Genomic DNA, 19,921 nt, shown 5'->3' with positions numbered 1-19,921 from the left:
TAGCTCACAGCCCCCTGATGGATTCTGTACAGGCTCTCTCTATATGTTCACAGTAGGATGAACTGGTCTCACAGTTAGTGGGCAACGGATTGTCACATGTAATCTTCTGCCAAAGGGACCGTATTTGAGTCATATGTGCCCTGTCTCTTTGCCTCTATCCCCAGTCTTCTCCAACTTGCCATATGCGCTGGTGACCACTGTGACCAAAATGAGCTTCCTTACACGCATCTGACCAAGTGACTCCTGGAGTTAAATATTTCGTACTCCCAAGCAAAAAACCAATAAATTCTAAGCTTCATGCCCTGGCCTCAATGCTCTTCATAACCTTTCTAAAACCCTCTTTAATCATTTTATTTCCCAGGCAGTTCTTTCTCCAGGCCATGCTAGTCTAGTCTTCATGCTTCCCTTCCTCAAATGTATGTATCAATTCATTTAGAAAATATTTATTGAGCTCCCATCATTCCCCCAGAACCATGCCAGATGGTAAGGTCAAAATGGCAGATGATGATCATGGAGCTCCCAGTCTAGCAGGGAAGATGGATAAATGTTCAAACAATTACAGTACATGGCCCCAAGGGCTACATACTAGTAAGAGATGACAGATGGGAACTAATAGAAAGCCTCTAGCTGGACTTGGATGGTCAGGAAAGCAACAATCAAGCCTGGATCTGAGTGAGGAGAGAGTAGGAAAATTCAACAAAAAGAGCTGCCTATGTCTTTCTTTCTCTCATCAGCCTGGCAGATTCCTATGATCCTTCAAAATCCTGCTGCCTCCAGGTGCTCCCACCCTGCTCCCCAGGAAAGGTGGCCACTTCCTGATCTGTGTTATTTCTGTCTTTTACCTCTGCCTCTCTGTCTCTCTACCTCTATCATGGTCTTGCTAAACTGCTTTTTTGCTTGTTTATTCTTTGAGATAGCTCCTTCCTCTTAGAAATCAGCTCAGATGTTTTTTCATTCAGGAAGCCTTCCATGGACTCAAACCTTGGCAGCCCTTATATGTGTTCCCATAGCATCTCATATTTCTCCCAGAGCACTGGTCACGTTGTGATTCATTCATTCAGTCAGTCATTCATTTCATAAATGGACATGGGCATAGGCATGTGTGCTGAGCTGATAACCCAGCAGGAAATAAGTCAGACTTAAAGAGCTATCCCCAGCAAACATAAACGCAGGGTGTCCTCTGGGGACACTTAGCCCAAGGATCTAATCCAGCCTGGGAAGAGGAGGCTGAGGAAGTGAAGAGCCGCAGATGATGACAGTGACTACGGGGACTTGGGAGCTGGAGGTGAAGGGCGGCAGGAACCAGGTAGCTGGTGGAGAGGCCAGGGGTAGGAGATGGGGTTCTGCTGTCTCTACCACTGGCTGCGACATTTCCCCTCTTCCTGCCTCTGTTTTTCTTGTCTGTAAACGGGGTGGCGACTGCAAGGACTAATTTTCACTCTCATAACTGTGAGACCATGTTTCTAAATTGTTATCAGTTCCAGCAAGTTGCCCACCTCTGGGTCTATGGAGGACCTTCTCACCCCCGTATTCGATGCAACTGTTTGTTTCATTTTTGAATCCCAGGTTAGCATTAGAGGGCCATTCATCCCTTTACCACTACACTGAGGGCCAGGAAGGGTGTGTGTGTGCGCACACACATTGAGGTTGTTGTAGCCTCCTCTGCTTTTTCCTCTCAAGCTCTTCTCCAAGCCCCAACGCTGACCATGAACCTCAGGCTGCCGTGCCCTCCCCCCTCCCCTATCTAATACACTCCACGAGGGACAGCACAGGCTTCCAGGTTGTCAGCAATTCTTAAGGAGGATTTTATCCGTGAAGGTATAAAAAATGAAGGAGCCACATTTTAAAACTATTTTGTAAAAACACAAATGCCGATTCATTTTTAATGTGTATGCACCATGGCATTTACTCAAGGTAGACGTTCCAGGAGAAGTGACAAGCCTAAAACTCTCCCGTTACATGTTTAATATTCATGCACCATTTAAATTCTGTGGGTATTTTGGTCTTCAGATAGTTTACTCTGTGCTATGCAGGAAAATTGGTAAATTATCTGAGGGAAGAAATTGCACTTTTTAAATTATTTCTCAAGAGTCTCGGGGGGCACTTTATAAATACTATTGTTGATGTTATGTTGTTAGAATGATAGGTGAGGTGCCCAGTTTGCATTGGCCTCAGTGTCACAAAAATAATGCCAACCATGTTAAATATTTAAAGTCACGTTCTCCTGTTGTCAAAATATTTAGTGCAGTGACAGCATCTCTGAAACAGAGGGAGATGAGCCACCAGTACATTCTGCACATTAGAAAGAAGCCACCAGCTTATTTTCATGATTCCCTGCTTTTGCTCTAGAAGGTTCCCTTAGTTAGGGAAGGGAATAAGGCAGGATGAGCCCAGGTGGCAGGTGCTGAATGGAAGGGGATTGAGCTGGATCTGCCTGCCCCAGGAACCTTCCCCGGACTTCAGCTCCAGAGAGCCCCAGGCCAACCCTGGGCAGATTTTCCTCTTGGAAGCCACAGCTCAGGTGGAAATGACTCTGGCCAGATCCAGGGTCTGGGACTGAGGACAGCAACTATCGAGTGGACAGAAATCATAGCTGCTGGCACCTAGCTCACCAGATACCAGCTCACACCTGTCTCCATCCACTTCCATCTGGTAAGGGCAATAGGTTCCAAGCCTGCCACTGCCTCAGAATCATCAGTGCAGCCATTTAAAAACACTTGCCCCAGGCTGGGTGGAGACTAGTTATTTGCATGTTTAAAAGCACCACAGGTAATGTCAATATGCAGCTGGAATTGAGAAGAAACGTCTCTTGAGAGGTTCAGTGTAGGTTCGCCAAGGTGTTCCATATTCATGGAGTCAGTTGGCACTACCTAGGAATCACAGCCTGGAGGTTTGTTTAAAACAGGGCCCCAAAGGCGTGGAGTGTTCCTTCTCTTCTTTATTCCTTAGATCCAGACCTAACCCTGTCATGTGGGACTGCACGAAGTGTCCTTCCTGACCAGTGAACAGCACAGAATTCCTTTTGGGATGATGGTATTCTACCTGAGGTTCAATATACGCTCAAATGAGTACATGACCACATATCCCCTTATCTGAGCTTTCCCTGTATCCCTATATACTACAGCACTCCTAGAAGTACCTGTCAGCTTGGCACATATGCCTGTGTGATGTTTTTAAAAATTAGCAAAACAATTTTATTAGTTAGGGTTCTCCAAAGAAATAGAAACTTATAATTTTTATAGAATTCCTTATTGATATATTCATACATTTCTATATAATTATAATATGTAATATATTATAAAACATACAAATGTATTTATATAAATATATATGATATTTAAATATGCATGTACATATACAAAGAGATTTATTATAAGGAATTGGCTAAGATGGTTATGAAGGTTGAGAAGTCCCAAGATCTGCCATCCATAAACTGTAGTAGATTCAGTCCATGCAGAGCTGATGGTATAAATTCTAGTCCAAAAGCAAGGAGGCTCAAGGCCTGATAAGAGGGGATATTTCAGTTCAATTCCAAAGGCCAGACGAGTCTGACATTCCAGCTCAAAGCGGTCAGGCAGGAGGAGTCCCCTCTTTTTGGAGGGAGGGTCCCCCTTTTTGTACTAGACATTCGTGCCTTCCACTGATTGAATGAGGGCCACCCACCCACACTGGGGAGGGCTACTTTACTCAATCCACTCATCCCAATGTTAATCTCATCCAAAAACACCCTCAGGACACACCTAGAATAACATTTGACCAACTATCCAGGCACACCATGGCCCAGTCAAGTTGACACATAAAATTAATCATCACATGACCTTTTCCTTGTGAGCATTTCATCTGGCGGGAAGCACACACATCTGAGAGTGAGTGCTGCCGGGTAAATTAAGCCCCTTTCAAGCACCTAGAGGAGTAGCTGCCCACAGTAGTGTGTCACCTCCCATGGCATGAATCAGACGGGCCTCCTTCTCTTCATGCGAGACTATGCGGAGCAACTCAGAATGTAGGCAGATGCCTCTTTGTAATGACAGGAGTGAGAGCCCCGCTGAGAAGGCTCTGAGCTGACCCAGCCTGGACTCCATGGCATGGTAGACCCCCTGGTCCATGACCTGCTTTGGGGGCAATTCTCGTTGCTTGGCTGACCCCTATCTCCTCTCCTCACCTCCCTTCACGTGGCCTCCTCTGTTTCTGCGGTGAAGTGCTGCTGAAGAAAACCAAAGAACTGGGTTGGCCGGACGTCAGCAGTTTATGATTTCTGACCTCTGCTGGATCTTCACTATTACCCAGTGCACTTTTTGTTATTCTGTAGCAACTGATCCATCTATGCAGATATTCATTCAATAAATATTTTTGAGCACCTAGTACTTGCCAGATACTGTGATCTGCTAAAGGTACAATAGGAGTGTGGAAAATGCAGAGGCCGTCTCTGCTCTCAGGGAGCATGCCGTGTGGCAAACTCCACAGGCAGGTGTCCTAAACCTGGGCAAATATCTCAACCCTCTGAATATGCAGGTGGCCTTAAGGACATCCTTGGGTTCATCACTGTTAGAAGTTCCCAGGTCTTTATTCCCAGCCCAGAGCTCCCTCTGGGTATCTGGAGCAGGTCACAGGCTCTCTGATCACCACTCCCCAACAATGCTCCCACTTCACTGAATCCTCCCTCCTCTTACTGCCCCCTCCTGCCCTTCCTCCTGAGGTTTCAGCTCATCCACCACATGCCCAATCCAGGAACCCAAGCATCCTTCCTTGCTCAGGGAGACTTCTTATTCTGCATCCTGAGGTCACTGGGTTCTGTTTATTCTTCCTCCTGAATAATCTGAATAATCATCTCCTTCTGGTCCACCTTTAATACCACTGCCTCATTGTCTGCCTTGTCTCCAGTCTCAACCCTTCCCCCTCTAATGTAGCCTTTATATCGCTGCCAGAAAACAATTCTAATACATTCGATCACGTCCTACTCCTGATCCAAGTTTTAGAATGGTTTTTCACACGCTAGAGCAGAGTTTTAAACTTTTGTTTGGCAGAAGGATGCTTCCCCACCCCCCTTCAAAATGGAATGTGAAGCACTAAAAAGAAATGAGCTATTAAGCCATGAAAAGATATGGAGGAAACTTAAATGCATATTTCTAAGTGAAAGAAGCCAATATGTAAAGGCCACATACTATACGATTCCAACTATCAGACACTCTGCAAAATGCAAAACGATGAAGACAGTAAATGGATCAGTGGTTGCTGGAGGTTAGGAGGCAGGGAGAGATGAATAGGCAGAGCACAGAGGATTTTTAGGGCAGGGAATATTTTGTATGATAATATAATGGTGGATATATGCACTATACATTTACCAAACCCATAGTACAACACCAAGAGTTATACATATAACTAATGTAAACTACAATCTTTAGGTGCTAATGATGTGTCAATGTAAAATGGCAACCAATGTACCAACCACTCTGGTGTGGGATGTCGATAGTGGGGGAAGCTATGTGTATGTGGGAGAAGGGGAACTTTCTGTACTTTTTGTTCAGTTTTGCTCTAAAAATGGTAATTTATTACTTATTACATTAAAAATTTACATTTAAAAAAGTTAGTTTACATTTTTAAAAAAGAGCCACTTTGACGGAGGCTGTGGTGATCGAAGGAGGAAGGCGGAGAGAGGTGGAGCCTTATCTGTCTCTCTTCCTCCAAGCGTCCCTGAGACCTTGGGGCCCTAGGACTTGGAGGAACTTGGAAGACAAGAGCTGAATGCTTTAGCAAGGCAAACAAGGGCTCTCTCCATCAGGCCCAGCTTTCCTTCCAGGCTCATTTCTTAAGGTTCCTGAGCACCGTGCACTCATAATATTCTAGCGTTTCCCCAACTACCTCCTGCTCTGGTACTTGCTTGCATTGCTCCCTCTGTCTTGAATTATTTGCCCACTTTTTCCACTTCCTTCTCTCCTTAATAATTCCCTTCAAGTCTCAGCTCTGTAGCACCTTCCCTGTGAAGCTGTCCCAAATTCCCTGTGCTCGATTCATCCCAGACTCTCCACTCTGGCACTGTCAGATGCACTGTCTGTGTTTGCATGCTTGATCCTACTACACTGGGAGCAAGCTGAAGCAGGGGCCTTGCTGCTTTCATCTACATATCCCCCATAACCAGCACAATGCCTGGTTTCCTACATGTTTGCTCAGAATGAATGAATGAATGAGTACATAATTCTATTCTTCCTCTCTGAGAAGATGATCCCACCTCCCACTAGACTGGGGCAATTTTCAGTCACTCTTTTGTGGATTTACTCTTTCCCATCTGTGTAGTTATAAAACAGGCCAGCCACAGCAACCCACAGGTGGGTTTGGCCATTTAATTCTTTTTACCCATTTTGCTTACTGGCAGAGTTTATTCCTTCAGATTTATTTTCAGTTCATCCTCGAGTTACTTCACCTGCCCGCTCTCATTTACACATGCTCCTAGTTCATTGAAAGAAAGCTTGTCAGAGCTAGAAGTTCCCATCCTGTCCTCTGATAGAGAAGAAAGTCAGAATTGTTAGCTTAAACTATGGCCTTTAGAGTATTCCAATATAATTGTGTGATTACTTGGAACTATGATGCTTAATTTCCAAAGCCTCGGTTGAACATGGGCTGTGATTTTGCTGACATCCCAAGTCCACAGCAGTAAACCCGGCTTCCTCTGGATTGGACAGCTGGGGTCTGCAAAGCCTGACTAATTATCTAAGGCAGGTGCATTTTTCCTTTCTCTGAATTTTTTTGTCTCCTCTGGCTTACAGAGGTAGCTCAGAGCAGTTCTTAAAGAATGCTTATTCAAGCTGTCAAGCTTTGTTAACCTGTTCTGAATGAAGCCAGTCAGCCCCTGAACTTCTTTGTTTCCTCCTGTTTTTCATGCAGTGTCTTATCACAAGTGTTCAGGCTCTCAGAGAAGCTCAAAGCTCAAGTCAGGACTTTTGCTCCTGAATCGTCTGTTCCAAAGCTCACCCCTCCACTCACACACATGGGGTTTTAAAACACTGCTCTCTGCCCTCCAGACATTCATTTACATGTAGCACTTCATGGACACCTGCAAATTTTATAGTCTTAAGGGCCTTTGGTAGAATTTTCTATGTACTTCTGACTAAATTATTTTCTGCCCTAGAAACTGACTCTATGAGATAATTGGTCAACGATCTTTTACTATATTTCTTAATTTGTATTTTCTTAAATTATCATATTTCTTAATTTGTATTTATAGGGAGTTTCTTTCAATAATGGATAGTGAATAATTATTTACCATTAAGCACATTCTCATAAAACTAAGGCTAGATGATCCCTGATAGTGAGTCTCCTTTCAAATAGAAGTGAAAGGTAATGAGATCAGAGCTATAAATTAAGCAAATGTCAAGTTCCCTTAGACTTAGAGTGAACAAAGTCCACCCTTAGGTTCCAAATCAGATCATCAGAAAGAATCAGAAAAACTTGGGCCTCAATCATCTTAATATCTTTGAAATACAGTGAAAGGAGGCAGAATTAGTTGCCACTATCTCTTATTTATTCATTGTCATCCCTTCCCTGGTCTCCACACTTCCATTCAATAGGAATCAAGAAATCTTCCTCTGAACTTTCACATGTATATCACCTTGTCCTCACAGTATTTAAGGTAGATTATAAAAGTATCTAAAATACATATCAATACAGAAAAATCCATGAAGAAATTAGGCAAAGAGAAAATAAGGACAGAAAAAGTTCAGATAAGCTGCAGGTAAGCTGAGCACACAAATGCTATGAGGTCCTTCCCATTTGCTAATTGGAAGTAACACTTGAGTCTTCTTCTAGGGTGCGCATTAGTATCAGATTTCTTTCTGTTGGATGGGCCCCCGCTAAGGCATCTTGGGCACCATGGCTCCTTGGGCCTGAGAGGCAAAGGGCTGTGTTGGGCAGGAAAGGATCAGAAGGAGGAATGGGACAAGGCTGGTCACAAAGTCCCTTCTCACCTTAGATGGGGTCCTGACTTGTACCCCAATCACTTCCTAGTATCCTCCCCAGTCTTCCACTTCCCAGCCCACCCTACATGATACCGTGAGTACTTACCAAGACCCAAGCAAGAAACTCTGAGTCCTGATTTTCCAAGATTCCTGGAATAAAAACAAAGCAACATGTGGTCATTGTTTCCTCAGGGGCACTCTGTACATTTAACCATGAGGATTCTATCTCACTTTGATGACATGGTGCTTGACTAGAGTTGTGGTAGAGACAGAGCCCCAGGCACAGGCTGTGGCCTTGGGGAGACGCTCTTGTTCATCTCCATTTGGGCACTAGGAGCTCAGAAGTTGCTCAAGCTCAGTACAAGAACAAATGTCCCCAGCATACACAGCTTTGCAGCCCCAAATGCTAGTTTTTATTACTTTGCTTACAAATTGTCTTTCTCTCTCATTCTAGAATCTGAGATCATTGAGGACAAGATCTATATCTTATTCATTAACCAACCAGTCATTCATTATTTATTAGTAATTCATCAGCAGAGCCTGATGCCAGTGGACTCTTAATATACATTTGTTGGCTGAGTAACTGACAACCTAATCTCTAAAGCAGAGTATTATCACTAATGGATAGAGATTATTAAAAGAACAAATATAAAATCCTTCAGGCGACTTAAAATAAATTACATTATTTTTTATAAAGTGCTACATAAAATGGGTATAAGAAGGCAAGACAGTCCTTTTGTAAATGATTGTTTTTTCCCTCATTAACACCTTTGCTTTTCAACCCTGAAAATTTACCAGGGAAAGGAAATATATTTCCACTCTCTCTAAGCAGAGACTCTAGTCTTTATTGGAAGGTGGGTCCATGGAGTCACAGACCGAACCCATCATCTAACTGCTGTCAGAGCAGAAACCAAATTCTCAGAGAGAGGATGCCTCATAGAATTTTGTAGGGGTCCAATGTGAGGAGGTGAGGCTTAAATAATTGAAACTTGGCAGGAAATTGCACCCCTTTTTGTTGTTTAAATTTCATTTTCCAATTACAGTTTATATTCAGTATTATTTTGTTATCAGTTTCAGGTATACAACATAGTGGTTAGACAATCATATAATTTACAAAGTGATCCCCCTGATATTTCAAGCACCCATATCCCTTATATTCTGATCAGATGCCCTTATGAGAACACAACTTTCCTCCCCACCCCAAACAAAACAGCACCCACAAACTTATCCAACGGCAGCACTGCTCAGCTCCTCCAGGTCCTCCCTGGATCAGAGTTAGTACTTTGTGCTCTCATTTTTGCATCACTTTCTTTCCTCTACTTGTTATTGTTGTTTACAAAATCACCTAAGCAACACATTTAATTTGATAGCAGAGTCCAAAGTGCATTGTATTGCAGAGTTGAAAGACCCTGGTTTCTATCCCATTTCCCCAACTAGCTAGGTAATCATGGAGAAGTCACTTCCTTCCTACGGGGTTCAAGTTCTTCATTAGAAGGATGGGATATTAAGACTGTGTCATTCATCCAGCATCACTGTTATGGGCCTGTGACATGACAACATCTGCTAAAGTGTTGTACAGTAAACAACAGCAAGCCACAATTAGTTTTGGTGCTTTCTGCCTCTGCTCACCCTTCACAGACATAGTGCTGAATTTTCCAGTACAAATTGGATATGTCCACCTGGAAGGAAATTCTTGCATAAAGGGTGGTGTGAAAAATATTTTGAATTACTGTACTAAGAGAAAAATAATCAGACCTCTCCATGAAAAGAATTTGTATAAGAAATTGTTATTTTATCTATTTTATTTATTTTTAAATTACACTTGTACATAAAAAATATTATTCTTTTAGTAGTTTCTCAGAAAACTACAGGCTGTGCAACCAGAAGATCTTTCTTTTAGTCTAAAAGTCTACTGATTTTAAGAACGGGAATTAACAGCAAAAGCTACATAGTGGGGAGAATAAAAAAAGACAACAACAAAGTTATATACATAAATGTGATTAAGAGTCTTCCAGGCAGACTTATTCAACACTGATGAGTCAGCAAAGATTTATGGAGAGGTGGGCACATTCCAGGTAGCGTCCAGGTCATGGGGATACAGGGAGAAAGCAGGCCCAGGGTCTTTGGGAGTACATGGGAAGGAGACTACTATCTCAGGCTTGTATTTGCATACCTATGTGCATGTAATGGGGGAGGGGGGAATCTAGGTAAGGATTTTTATTTTGTTTTAAGATCATTCAATGATTCTGAGAACAACAGGAAGGAGGGACGCGGTACAGAAAATTATGCAGAGCACGACATTTTTATCGCAAACTCAAATAGGGCAAGGTTATGTTACTGGGCACAGAAGGTGGGGAGACCTGCCCTATGACAGTGACTTAGGAAGATAATGATCACTCTGCTATGGGTTTGAAGGACCAAATTGAGAAAGTTGAGAATCGTCAGCAAAAACAAACTGCAAAGTAGCAAGTACTAAACGTGGCCCATTTTTTGCCACTGCTGCTTAAACTCCCAGGCCAGCTTTTCTGGAATGAAAGTCTTAGCAGATTTTGCACCGTAAGAAAAGTTCAGGTGTGGTGGTGATAGGTTCTGCACTGAGCCACGATGTTTTTATTTCCTTTAACTCTTTTTAAAAATATCTTCACCCTCTAGCGGGAATGGTTACCATGTTCAGGTGGTTGCTTTTAAAATGAAAGGCATTTTTTGTGTACAAGCCATACCTCTTAGTCCATTGCCCTGAGTTTGTCCAGGGCTGCGTATCTTTCTGAGACTCTTATCTCATAAAGCACTATCAGCACATGACGATGCCTCTCACTCTGCAGATGGACAGGGTAGGAGGAATTAGCTCCCTCCAATTCATGGCATGGAATTCCAACATGATTTCCACAGTTCCAAATGGTGCATCTGCATCCTCCTGCCTGGGTTTAGGTCTGTGCAGTACTAACTGGAGATGTGGCGATTGTCCAGTTATGCTGATCTACTTAAGCTCTGCTGGACAATAGGACGCACCTACTGGATGCATTTGAGCTAATGAGCACAACGTATATCATTCCAAAGCTTGTTTGTGTGGCTATACTACCCATAACGGCCAAGTTTACACATCCTGCTGGGCTATAACAGATGCCCGGGAACCTTCATTATCTCACCCATATGGAATTTTTGTGAACACTTTTTGGTCTTGGTGTGACACTGCACAACAAATAGCTTTATAGGTTTTCATTTTATTTCTTAATTCCTCAGCATTTGCACAATTGAGGGTGCATAAAAATGCACATCAAAATTCCAATTAGATTGAATTCCTTTCTCATTTGATTCAAAATACTAGTTTCAGCGCATGGGCTTAACTATTTTAACCGTGTCAGATATATCAGAAGGAAGCCTCAGCATGTTCATTTTTAGTATCTGTTCCTGTTTAACTCAAAATAAAAGCTCATCTTTCCCGGGTGAACCTGAGCTGTTCTGCTGCTAATATTAGAAATGGATGACATCAGTGTGGGGACATGGGACATTGAGCTTTGTGAGTCAAATTTTGGAAATCCTCAGTCTTAAGTCAAAACTTCAGGAAAGAGTTACCTGGAGAAGGGATATCGCTTCTGAGAACTCAGCGGTGGTATTTCTCCTTTCTTTCTGGAGCCAGGACTATCACTTAGTGAATACTTGTCTGAACTTATTTTAGGACAATGGCAGAGGCATTAACTATAATTCCTGGTGTTGTTTTGTGGAGCATCCATCAGGCTCTCTTTGATTTTGAGGCAATAATGGAGCATTGAGAACTGAAATAAAGCACCACTTAGGCCCAGCATCGCGAGCCATTCTTATGCTCGCCATTCCTTTACAAATCACAGATTCTAACAGCAGATTAGCAGCCCAAATGTGTTGTTTTAAATTGACTGCTTCTGAATACTTTTAGACATTATTCACAGTTGTAAGTGGCTCGAGAAAGAAGTGTAGCTAGCTAAAATAGGTACCTTGCATTTGATTTAAGGTTGACACAACAGGGACAACTAAAAGCCCATGTAAGGGGTTCCGGTGGCCATGCCAGGCTGGCAGAAATAAGTTTCGATTTGACCTGCTTTCATGTGCTCAGATCATTACATCATCTGCTGTCTCACTCTATTTAAACACCTTTCTATCCCTCTAACTCACACTCTGCTGTCATGGGGTGCCTCACCTGGAAGTTACTAGTCAAATCTGAGGTATGGAAAATTTTTAAAAAACAAGAAATGTACATTTAAGCTTTCCTTAAAAATCCAGAGCACAAGAAATATTCATTTGTTAGTCAGATGCTTTTGATGGTTGCCCAGGAACATACATTTTGATTGCCATGAAGGTGATTTCAACCTGTAATATGTTTTCTTATGAAGGCACCATTCATCACCGTTGATAAGTGAATAATGACTCATTTGGAAACCAAAAAGCCAAGCATTTTGATGACAGGCACTGACAAATAGCACAATGGAACTTTATTTCATTCTTAACTTTTATTGAAGTAGGAACACAGTAGAATGTGATTCTTTTAGATTCTTTGAGTTATAGGTTTAAGTCATTTGTCAGTTGTAAATTCCAACAAATGATGTAAATTCTTATTTTTTTGAACATATAAAATCACCTGTTGATCTGTATCATTCTAGAAAAGTCTGGAGAAGTATGGCAAAAAAGAGACTTCCACTTAATTAATTAATTCAGTAGAGATGTACCAAGTTTCAACTACATACAAAGCCTCGTATTAGGGTATTGGAGTGGGCTAAGTTGCAGATAGTTGCTGCTCTCATGGAGCTTACACCAAAGAAAGGGGAATGACATGATGTTACATTGCAATCCTAATTAAAAGGACAATGAGCCCCTAAGTGTAAAATTGGGGGTCAGAATATCTGGAATCTTCCCCATTCTTCTATGTCCACTAAATCTGATTTTAGGGTACCATTATTTCTCATCAGGATTTCCAAAGCAACCTCCTATCTCCTCGTCTTGCATCCCTTTAACCTATTTTTGCTGTGGGTTTTTCCCATTACTCCTTCATAGTAAGACCAAAATTGGTAGCATAAACTAATCAGTAAGGCCCTGTTTGATTCACTTTCTGTCACTCCCCCAGATTCATTTGGAGTCACTCTGCACTGTACTCTTCCACTGCCCTATACTCTTTCATTTCTTCAATTACCCATGCTTCTTCCAAACTCTGAGCCTTTGCACATGCTGTCCGCTCGGCTCATCATGCTGATCCCTACTCCTTTCATTAAGTAACCTCCTACTCCTTCATTGGTTCTCAGATTACATGCTGCTAGAGAAGCTTTTTATAACCATCCAGCCAATGTCAGCTTCCCCAACATCCCAGTAAAATCTACAAGACTTTGTGTTTGGTTGAAAATGAGGCTGAAAAATAAGGTGGAGTAATGGGTCATTCTCAGATTTTTGACTTGGGCAGCTGGATGAAGAGGGGTACATTTCACTAGATTAGGGTTCATTTGAGAAACAGAGGGTTTTGACTCATCTTTGGGTATGTGGGCAAACATGCATTAATATCCTAGCTAGTTGCCTGGAGCTCAGAGGGGGGAGAGGCATTTTCTAGTGTCTAGGGTAACAGGTGCCATGGGCTGGGGTCAACTGCCAAAGGAGACCATGCTCAGCTGGAGAAGAAAGTCACAAACCTAGCCTTGAGGAGCTCCAACATCCTAGGTGGCAGCGGGCAGCTGCAAAGGAAGGAGTGGTAGAGATGCAGAAGGACACCAGGAAAGTGTCAGTGTAGAAGCCAAGGTGGAGATGGTTTCAACAGGGTGGAGAGGCACAGTACTGGGAGGGCAGAGAAATGCCCTTACTGTTCAGCAGCATGGGCCTGCTGTCGACTTCTGTGGCAGTCACTTCAGTGGTGCTGTGGATGGGAGTGCAGCTGGGTTGACTGAGGAGAGCGGAGGTACAGAAACAATGCCTGTGTGTGACCTTGGGCAGGTTATTTAGCCTTGGTAAGCCTCTTTACTCATTCATAAATGGAAATATTAATAGCCCACATTTTTTTCTTTTGGAGATTGAGAAAATATAAATGCAGCACCAGTCCCAGCACATTTCACTGTTCAATAAGTGCTCCTTGTTTTTGGCCTTTCTTATTTCCTACGAAAAGTAATATCTCAAACATTGAATTCAGGTACGGAAGCTGATAGGAGGCCCACACTCCCCGATCTCATGATCCTTTTACTTTGTGGATTCGTGCTTAGACATCGCAACCATCCTGAATCTATTAAATGCGCACTGTGAGTCATTTTGCGGGAATCATTAGAAAAGCGGGAACTAGGAGATAAAGATAGATAAGAGAGGCAAAGGAGAAGGTGGCAATTTGTTGGCAAAGTTCGGAGAAGTCATGTGGGTTTGAGGAATTTAGAATAGTTCTTTTGGAGTCACCAGGAGGGGGAAATGGAGATGGGACATGATGCTGTGTGGGTGGCATTATCCAAACTTGTGAGTTCTGCATGGGTGAGGTGGGGATTGAGAAATACTTGTCCAGGTCTAGTTATTGATTCTGCTTTTTCTGTCTCAAGTATCCAAAGCATCAGAATAGCTGGAAATCAATAACTCAATCTTAAATCAGAAGAATCTAGAACAGTGATGGGCAAAGTTGTGTGTCAAACTTTGCCAAAAAACTGAGCATAACTCGGGTAGTGTGTCACTTTGAGGAAAAAACATTATTTCGCAAATGTTTCATCCTCAGGAGCAGCAAATGTTTCATCCTCGGCATGTGGCCGCCTCAGCGGCCGCGTGTCATCAGAAATGGCTATGCGTGTCAGTGCTGACACGCGTGTCATAGGTTCGCCATCACTGATCTAGAACCTCTAACTCAGGGGCATATAATTTGGGGGGGATGGGTCATGAACTTGAGATAGAAAAAAATACATTTTTATTTTTCACCAACTTAACTAAAATTTAGCATTTCCTTCAAGTATGACCATAGGCAAGAAGTATTTACATTACCCATGATTTTGCTACCAATCAATTACAGGTAGTTTTCTGTCCCAGTTGCTTCAGAAATCAGAAAGTTATTAGCACTCACCATTCAGCCTCATTACCACTTGGAAACCATGGTATTCTACTTGCTCCTGGAGCTTATTATTTAATATATTAATAAAAAGTGCATGTTTTATGGGGTTGCAAATTTGGATTATAAATACTTTGAACTGTATTTCAATTGAATGGACTCCTGTGTATTTTGTTGTGTACTTAAAAGCTCTTTTTCTGAATAGTCTGTAGGCTTCAATGAACTGCTAGAGGGATCTATGCATGAAGAATCTCGGATGCAGATGAAAGATAAAGGTTGTTTTTAAAATGCCTCTTGGGGCATCCATCTGCCACAAAGCAACGTGAGTTTACAGGATCTTTTTCAAATGGGAGGGGAGACGATCCTAAAACATATTTGAAAGCAATATTAAATATGCAATCCCCCATTCCTACTATTTAAAATGTGTATAATGTAAATTATAGTGTTGGCGCTTAATATCCCCAACTTATTTAATTTTAGTAAATTAAAAATTATTTCTTAAGCCCTGCTGGATTTAATTCCAAACTCAGGCCCAGTGCTTGTGTTATCTCTTCTTGTATATAAGCCCTTGACTCTAAGTTCACCCATTACAGGGCCTCATCCACCCACCCACAGCGGGGGCTGCCTGCTTGCCCTCTGGGGCAGAAGCGAGAGCAAAGCATTTGCCCACCCCAAGGCCCTGGGGTCTTAGCAAGAAGTGGCTGGCCTCATTTACAATATTTTATAACATTTCACTTTAATGTAATTCATCCATTCAACCATTTCATATTCCATGGAATATATTTGTGTTTGTTTGAATAGAAAATAATGTTTCCTTCTTAAATCTTCAAGCAAGTTTGTTATCTTAGAGAAGTGCCATTTGGCTCCATGGCTTAACCGGGTGCCCCAGGCACCCTCTGCTGCCCCCATTTGAGAGGCCTGCCTATCAATGATTACCTGTCATTTACACCTTAGTGGGAAAGCGTTTCAGACCTTTTTTCTTACATCAGTTTGGAGGGATTTGAAGGTATAATCAAGAGAGAAAGCACTGAAACAAAGAAATGGATAGGGGAATAAAGATGGGGTAGAGGAAGCAAGTCCCCAAAGGGAAGCATACACTTTGTCCCCTTCCTAATTTTGCCCAGGGTCACCTCTCTCTTCACAACAGAATGATCACCTTCCTACACAAATATCATACACACGCCTGCTGAAGCAAAGGTCGAGCCTTCCCTGGCATCCACACTGTGATGAGAACTATGATTAGTTTCCACTGTAATGAGATGTGCAGTTTTCAAAGGCAATCTAAACAAACAAAAAAGCATTGGAAGGAGGAGTTCCATGCTCCACATCGTTTCAATTCCACTTACTGTGGGGGAGTTTCTTTCTCTTTAGAAAGCAGTCAGCAGCGCAATGCAGACTGAGGCATGAGCCTGAGTGAAAGGCAGGTTGGTATTTAAATAGCCACTTAATCAAAAGCAAATGCTTTCAGCCATAGTACATTAGTTTGCCTTCCACTTTCCTTGACAGAGGAACAGAAAATTCATGCCTATTTCCTCTGTGTGTCCATAGCCTTTAGATCTGCTGTCAGAGTGCCATACATCATGGTGCAGGTTACACACATTGTGTACGAGGTTTTCTCCTTTCAGACTGAGATCTGTGAGGGCAGGGACTGAGACGTCTGCTTAGCACAGTGTGAGGTGCATAGTAGGTGTTCCATGATGCTCTAATGCTATCATCTTGCTGTGGATAAAGACCACATTGCCCCTCACTTGTTCCCCTCCTGTGGCTCGGAAGGCTGTATGGTTGGTTGGAAATCACAGGCCAGCACAGTGCAGTGCTGAAGTACAAATAGTGCAGAAATGCCTCCATCCCTCACTATCAGTGAAACCTGGGGAAAGTTACCGAACCTCTCTGTGCCCCATCTGTTACTGGGGTAATAATAGCAACTACCTCAGAGGGTGATTGTGAGGGAAAATGCATGTAAGATAGTACTTGGCACATGGCAAATACTCTCTAAGCGCAAGCTGTTATCAGACAGACACAGGTTTGGATCCAAGCTTTGCGAGCTCCTGGTTGCCGTGGGAATCTCATTCACCTCATACAGGTTCCCTCTTCTGCAAAATGAGTTTCTACACTCTCCCTGAGAGAAGGAACACAGGAAACACTGTGGCCTTTCACTCTTCTCTCAACCAATGGAGGTGTTAGGAGGGCTCCTTCTTCTAATTTTACAAGGGGCTGGAACTTGGGAACCTGCTTGGCAGGATGCATCCTAACCCTTCTCATACCCTTCCTCTTCGTCCCTGCCTTTCCAGCTGTGTCCCTGTTTCAATGGGAGGGCCAATGCCAGCCCTCTGGTATTTACAGACTCAGAGCCTTGGGCAGGGGTGAGAGGGGGAATCATGACCAAGGTCTACTTCTATGTTTAGATCTTACCCTTTAGTTCCAGCCAGCCCGCCTTCAGGTCACCCCATCTGAATCTTCAGTGCACACACCCCTCAAATTTGGAATACCAATCTGTGGCTCCCCCCTCCCCTCCCTCCAAAAATACATTTTAATTCCCAAAGATTTCTTTGTTTCCCCCTCTTCTTTGGTCTCTACAATCAGCAAATCCTGAAGAGCCTACTTCTGTACATCCCTGACCCCCATCCTGGCTTCTTCACAGCCATTACCAGGTCATACTTTCATGATGAATGGCTTTTTACCTGTTCTTCTGCTTCTAGATTATCTCCTGTTCTTTCTCTGTTGATCTAACCCACCTTATCACCTTCTTAATTGTATGTAATAACTATTGTTCATGTTTTACTGCCTTTCTACAAATGCAAAGTACTTGATGGCAGGATCCAAGCCTGGTTTATATTTGACTTCCGCATAACAATCTGCACCATGAGGTACAAATAAACATTTCATTGACTAAATGAATGCTCAAATGAGTAAGTCTAAAAGCCTTTCTTACCTTCTTGATGTAAACTTCCAGAGTTAAATATTATTTTACTCTTAATTCTTTTGTGTTTAGATTGACTATTAAGATTCAACTCTCCTATTCAATATCATAGTACAATAAGGCATTAAAAAATCAAAGGCATGCAGATTTTAAAAAGGAACAAATAAAACGGTCTCTTACTGCAGACAGCATGATTGTCTATATAGAAAAATTCCAAAGATTTATGAAAAAGCTCCTAGAACTAATAAGCTAATTTAAGTCCAGTTGAATGATATAAGGTCAAGATATAAAAGTTAATTGTATTTCTAGCAATGAACAGCTGGCATTTGGAATTCAAAAGAATAATGTTATTTATAGTAGCACCCTAAAAATAAAATATTTATTTAAAAATTTATCCAAATCTGGGCACTGTTTGTATGCTAGAAGTTACAAAACATTGAAGAAAAAAATGAAAGAGGACCTAATAAATGGAGAGACATACCGTGTTTATGGATTGTAAGACTCAACATTGTTAAGATGTCAATTCCTTTCGATTTGATCTGTGGAGTAAATATAATCCCAATTCAAATCCTAGCAACGTTTCATAAATATCAGGGTGATTCTCAAATTTACATGGCAAGATGTAGGAACTGGAATATCCAAAACAATTTCAGAAAGAAGGACAAAATTAGAATGACCCTACCTGATGAATCCCACTACCTGATTTCAAGATTTAATATAAATTTGAAGTAATCAAGTCAGTGTGGTGTTGTCAAAAGGAATGAACCGCATATAAATAGAACAGAATAGAAACTAAGTGGAACAGAATAGACACTAAGTGGAACAAAACAGACAAGCCAGAAATAATGCCCCCACACAAGTGTAGTCAACCGATTTTTTATAAAGGTGCAAAGAAATCCAATCAAGAAAAAAAATAGTCTTTTTAAGAAATGATGCTGGAACAAATGGGACAATTGTCTCTCTATATATGAAAAGTAAACCTTGATAAAAATCTCCTACTTCATATATAAATTAACTCAAATGGATCATAGATCTAAATGTAAAATTTAAAACTTCAAAACTTATGGGAAAAAATAGGAGAAAATCTGTGAGACTTTAGGTTTAACAGGAAGCTTTAGAAATAGTACCAAAAAGCTGATCCATAAAAAATTAAAAAATTGGACTTCATAAAAATTTAAAACTTTGTTCCGTGAAAGATACTGTTAGGAGAATGAAAAGACAAGCTACAGATTGGAAGAAAATACCTGCAAGAAAAACCAGTAAAAGATGGCCAAGGTACTGAACAGACACTTCACCAAAGAAAATAGTTGGAGGGCAAATGAGCCATATGAAAAAATGCTCAACATCATTAGACATAAGGGAAAAACAAATTAAAACTATAATGAGATAGCACTACACACTTATTAGAATGGATAAGATTAAAGACAAAACCACAACCAAACACAATGCCAAGTACTGGCAAAGATGAAGAGCAAATGAGATTTCATATATTGCTGGTGGAAATGCAAAATGGTACAGCCCACTTTAGAAAACATTTTGACAATTTCTTGTAAAGTTAAACATACCCATACCACATGACTCAACAATTCCACTTCTAGGTATTTACCCAAGTGAACTGAAAAGTTATGTTCACACATACCATTATAGGAAGGTTTACTTGTAATCACCAAAAAACTGGAAATCACCTAGATGCCCACATTATTCTAGGTGCTTTCAAACGTAATTCATGCATATAAAGGCCAACAGTCCTTCTAAGTAGACACTTTTGTGCTCATTTTATTCATGAGAAAGTGGAGGCTGAGAGAGGTTAAATAACAGGCCAAGATCCCACTCATCTAGCACATGGCAGGCAGAAGTGGAATTCTTTCTGCTGTGGAAGTATGTGCTCCTTCCACTGTTCCACGCTGCCTTCACGCGTCCTGCCTATCTGAAATGAGCCAACAGTTAGCTATTTCAAGAGAGACGGGCAGGGAGAGGGTCTCTGCCTGGCTCGGGCACACTTTGGAGGCCTAGAGATGAAAGAAAACGAGT

The 19,921-nt window shown here is 41.8% G+C and overlaps 1 protein-coding gene across 4 annotated transcripts in view; it reads right to left on the bottom strand.

Moving 5' to 3' along the window:
• The window catches only part of KCNAB1 (potassium voltage-gated channel subfamily A regulatory beta subunit 1), a gene marked incomplete at its 5' end in the record, with an annotated part of 303,189 nt that overhangs the window by 88,509 nt on the left and 194,759 nt on the right, over positions 1-19,921 (bottom strand). For all 4 annotated transcript variants that reach the window (XM_079767396.1, XM_079767395.1, XM_079767397.1 and 1 more), the window contains one exon: positions 8,056-8,099. In XM_079767396.1, coding sequence (XP_079623522.1) covers positions 8,056-8,099 — 44 coding nt within the window. The remainder of the gene's footprint in view (positions 1-8,055; positions 8,100-19,921) is intronic.

Source organism: Cnephaeus nilssonii (genome assembly GCF_951640355.1).
Source record: "Cnephaeus nilssonii genome assembly, chromosome: 3".
NCBI classification, from domain to species: Eukaryota; Metazoa; Chordata; class Mammalia; order Chiroptera; family Vespertilionidae; genus Cnephaeus; species Cnephaeus nilssonii.
This window is presented reverse-complemented; position numbering and strand designations above follow the sequence as displayed.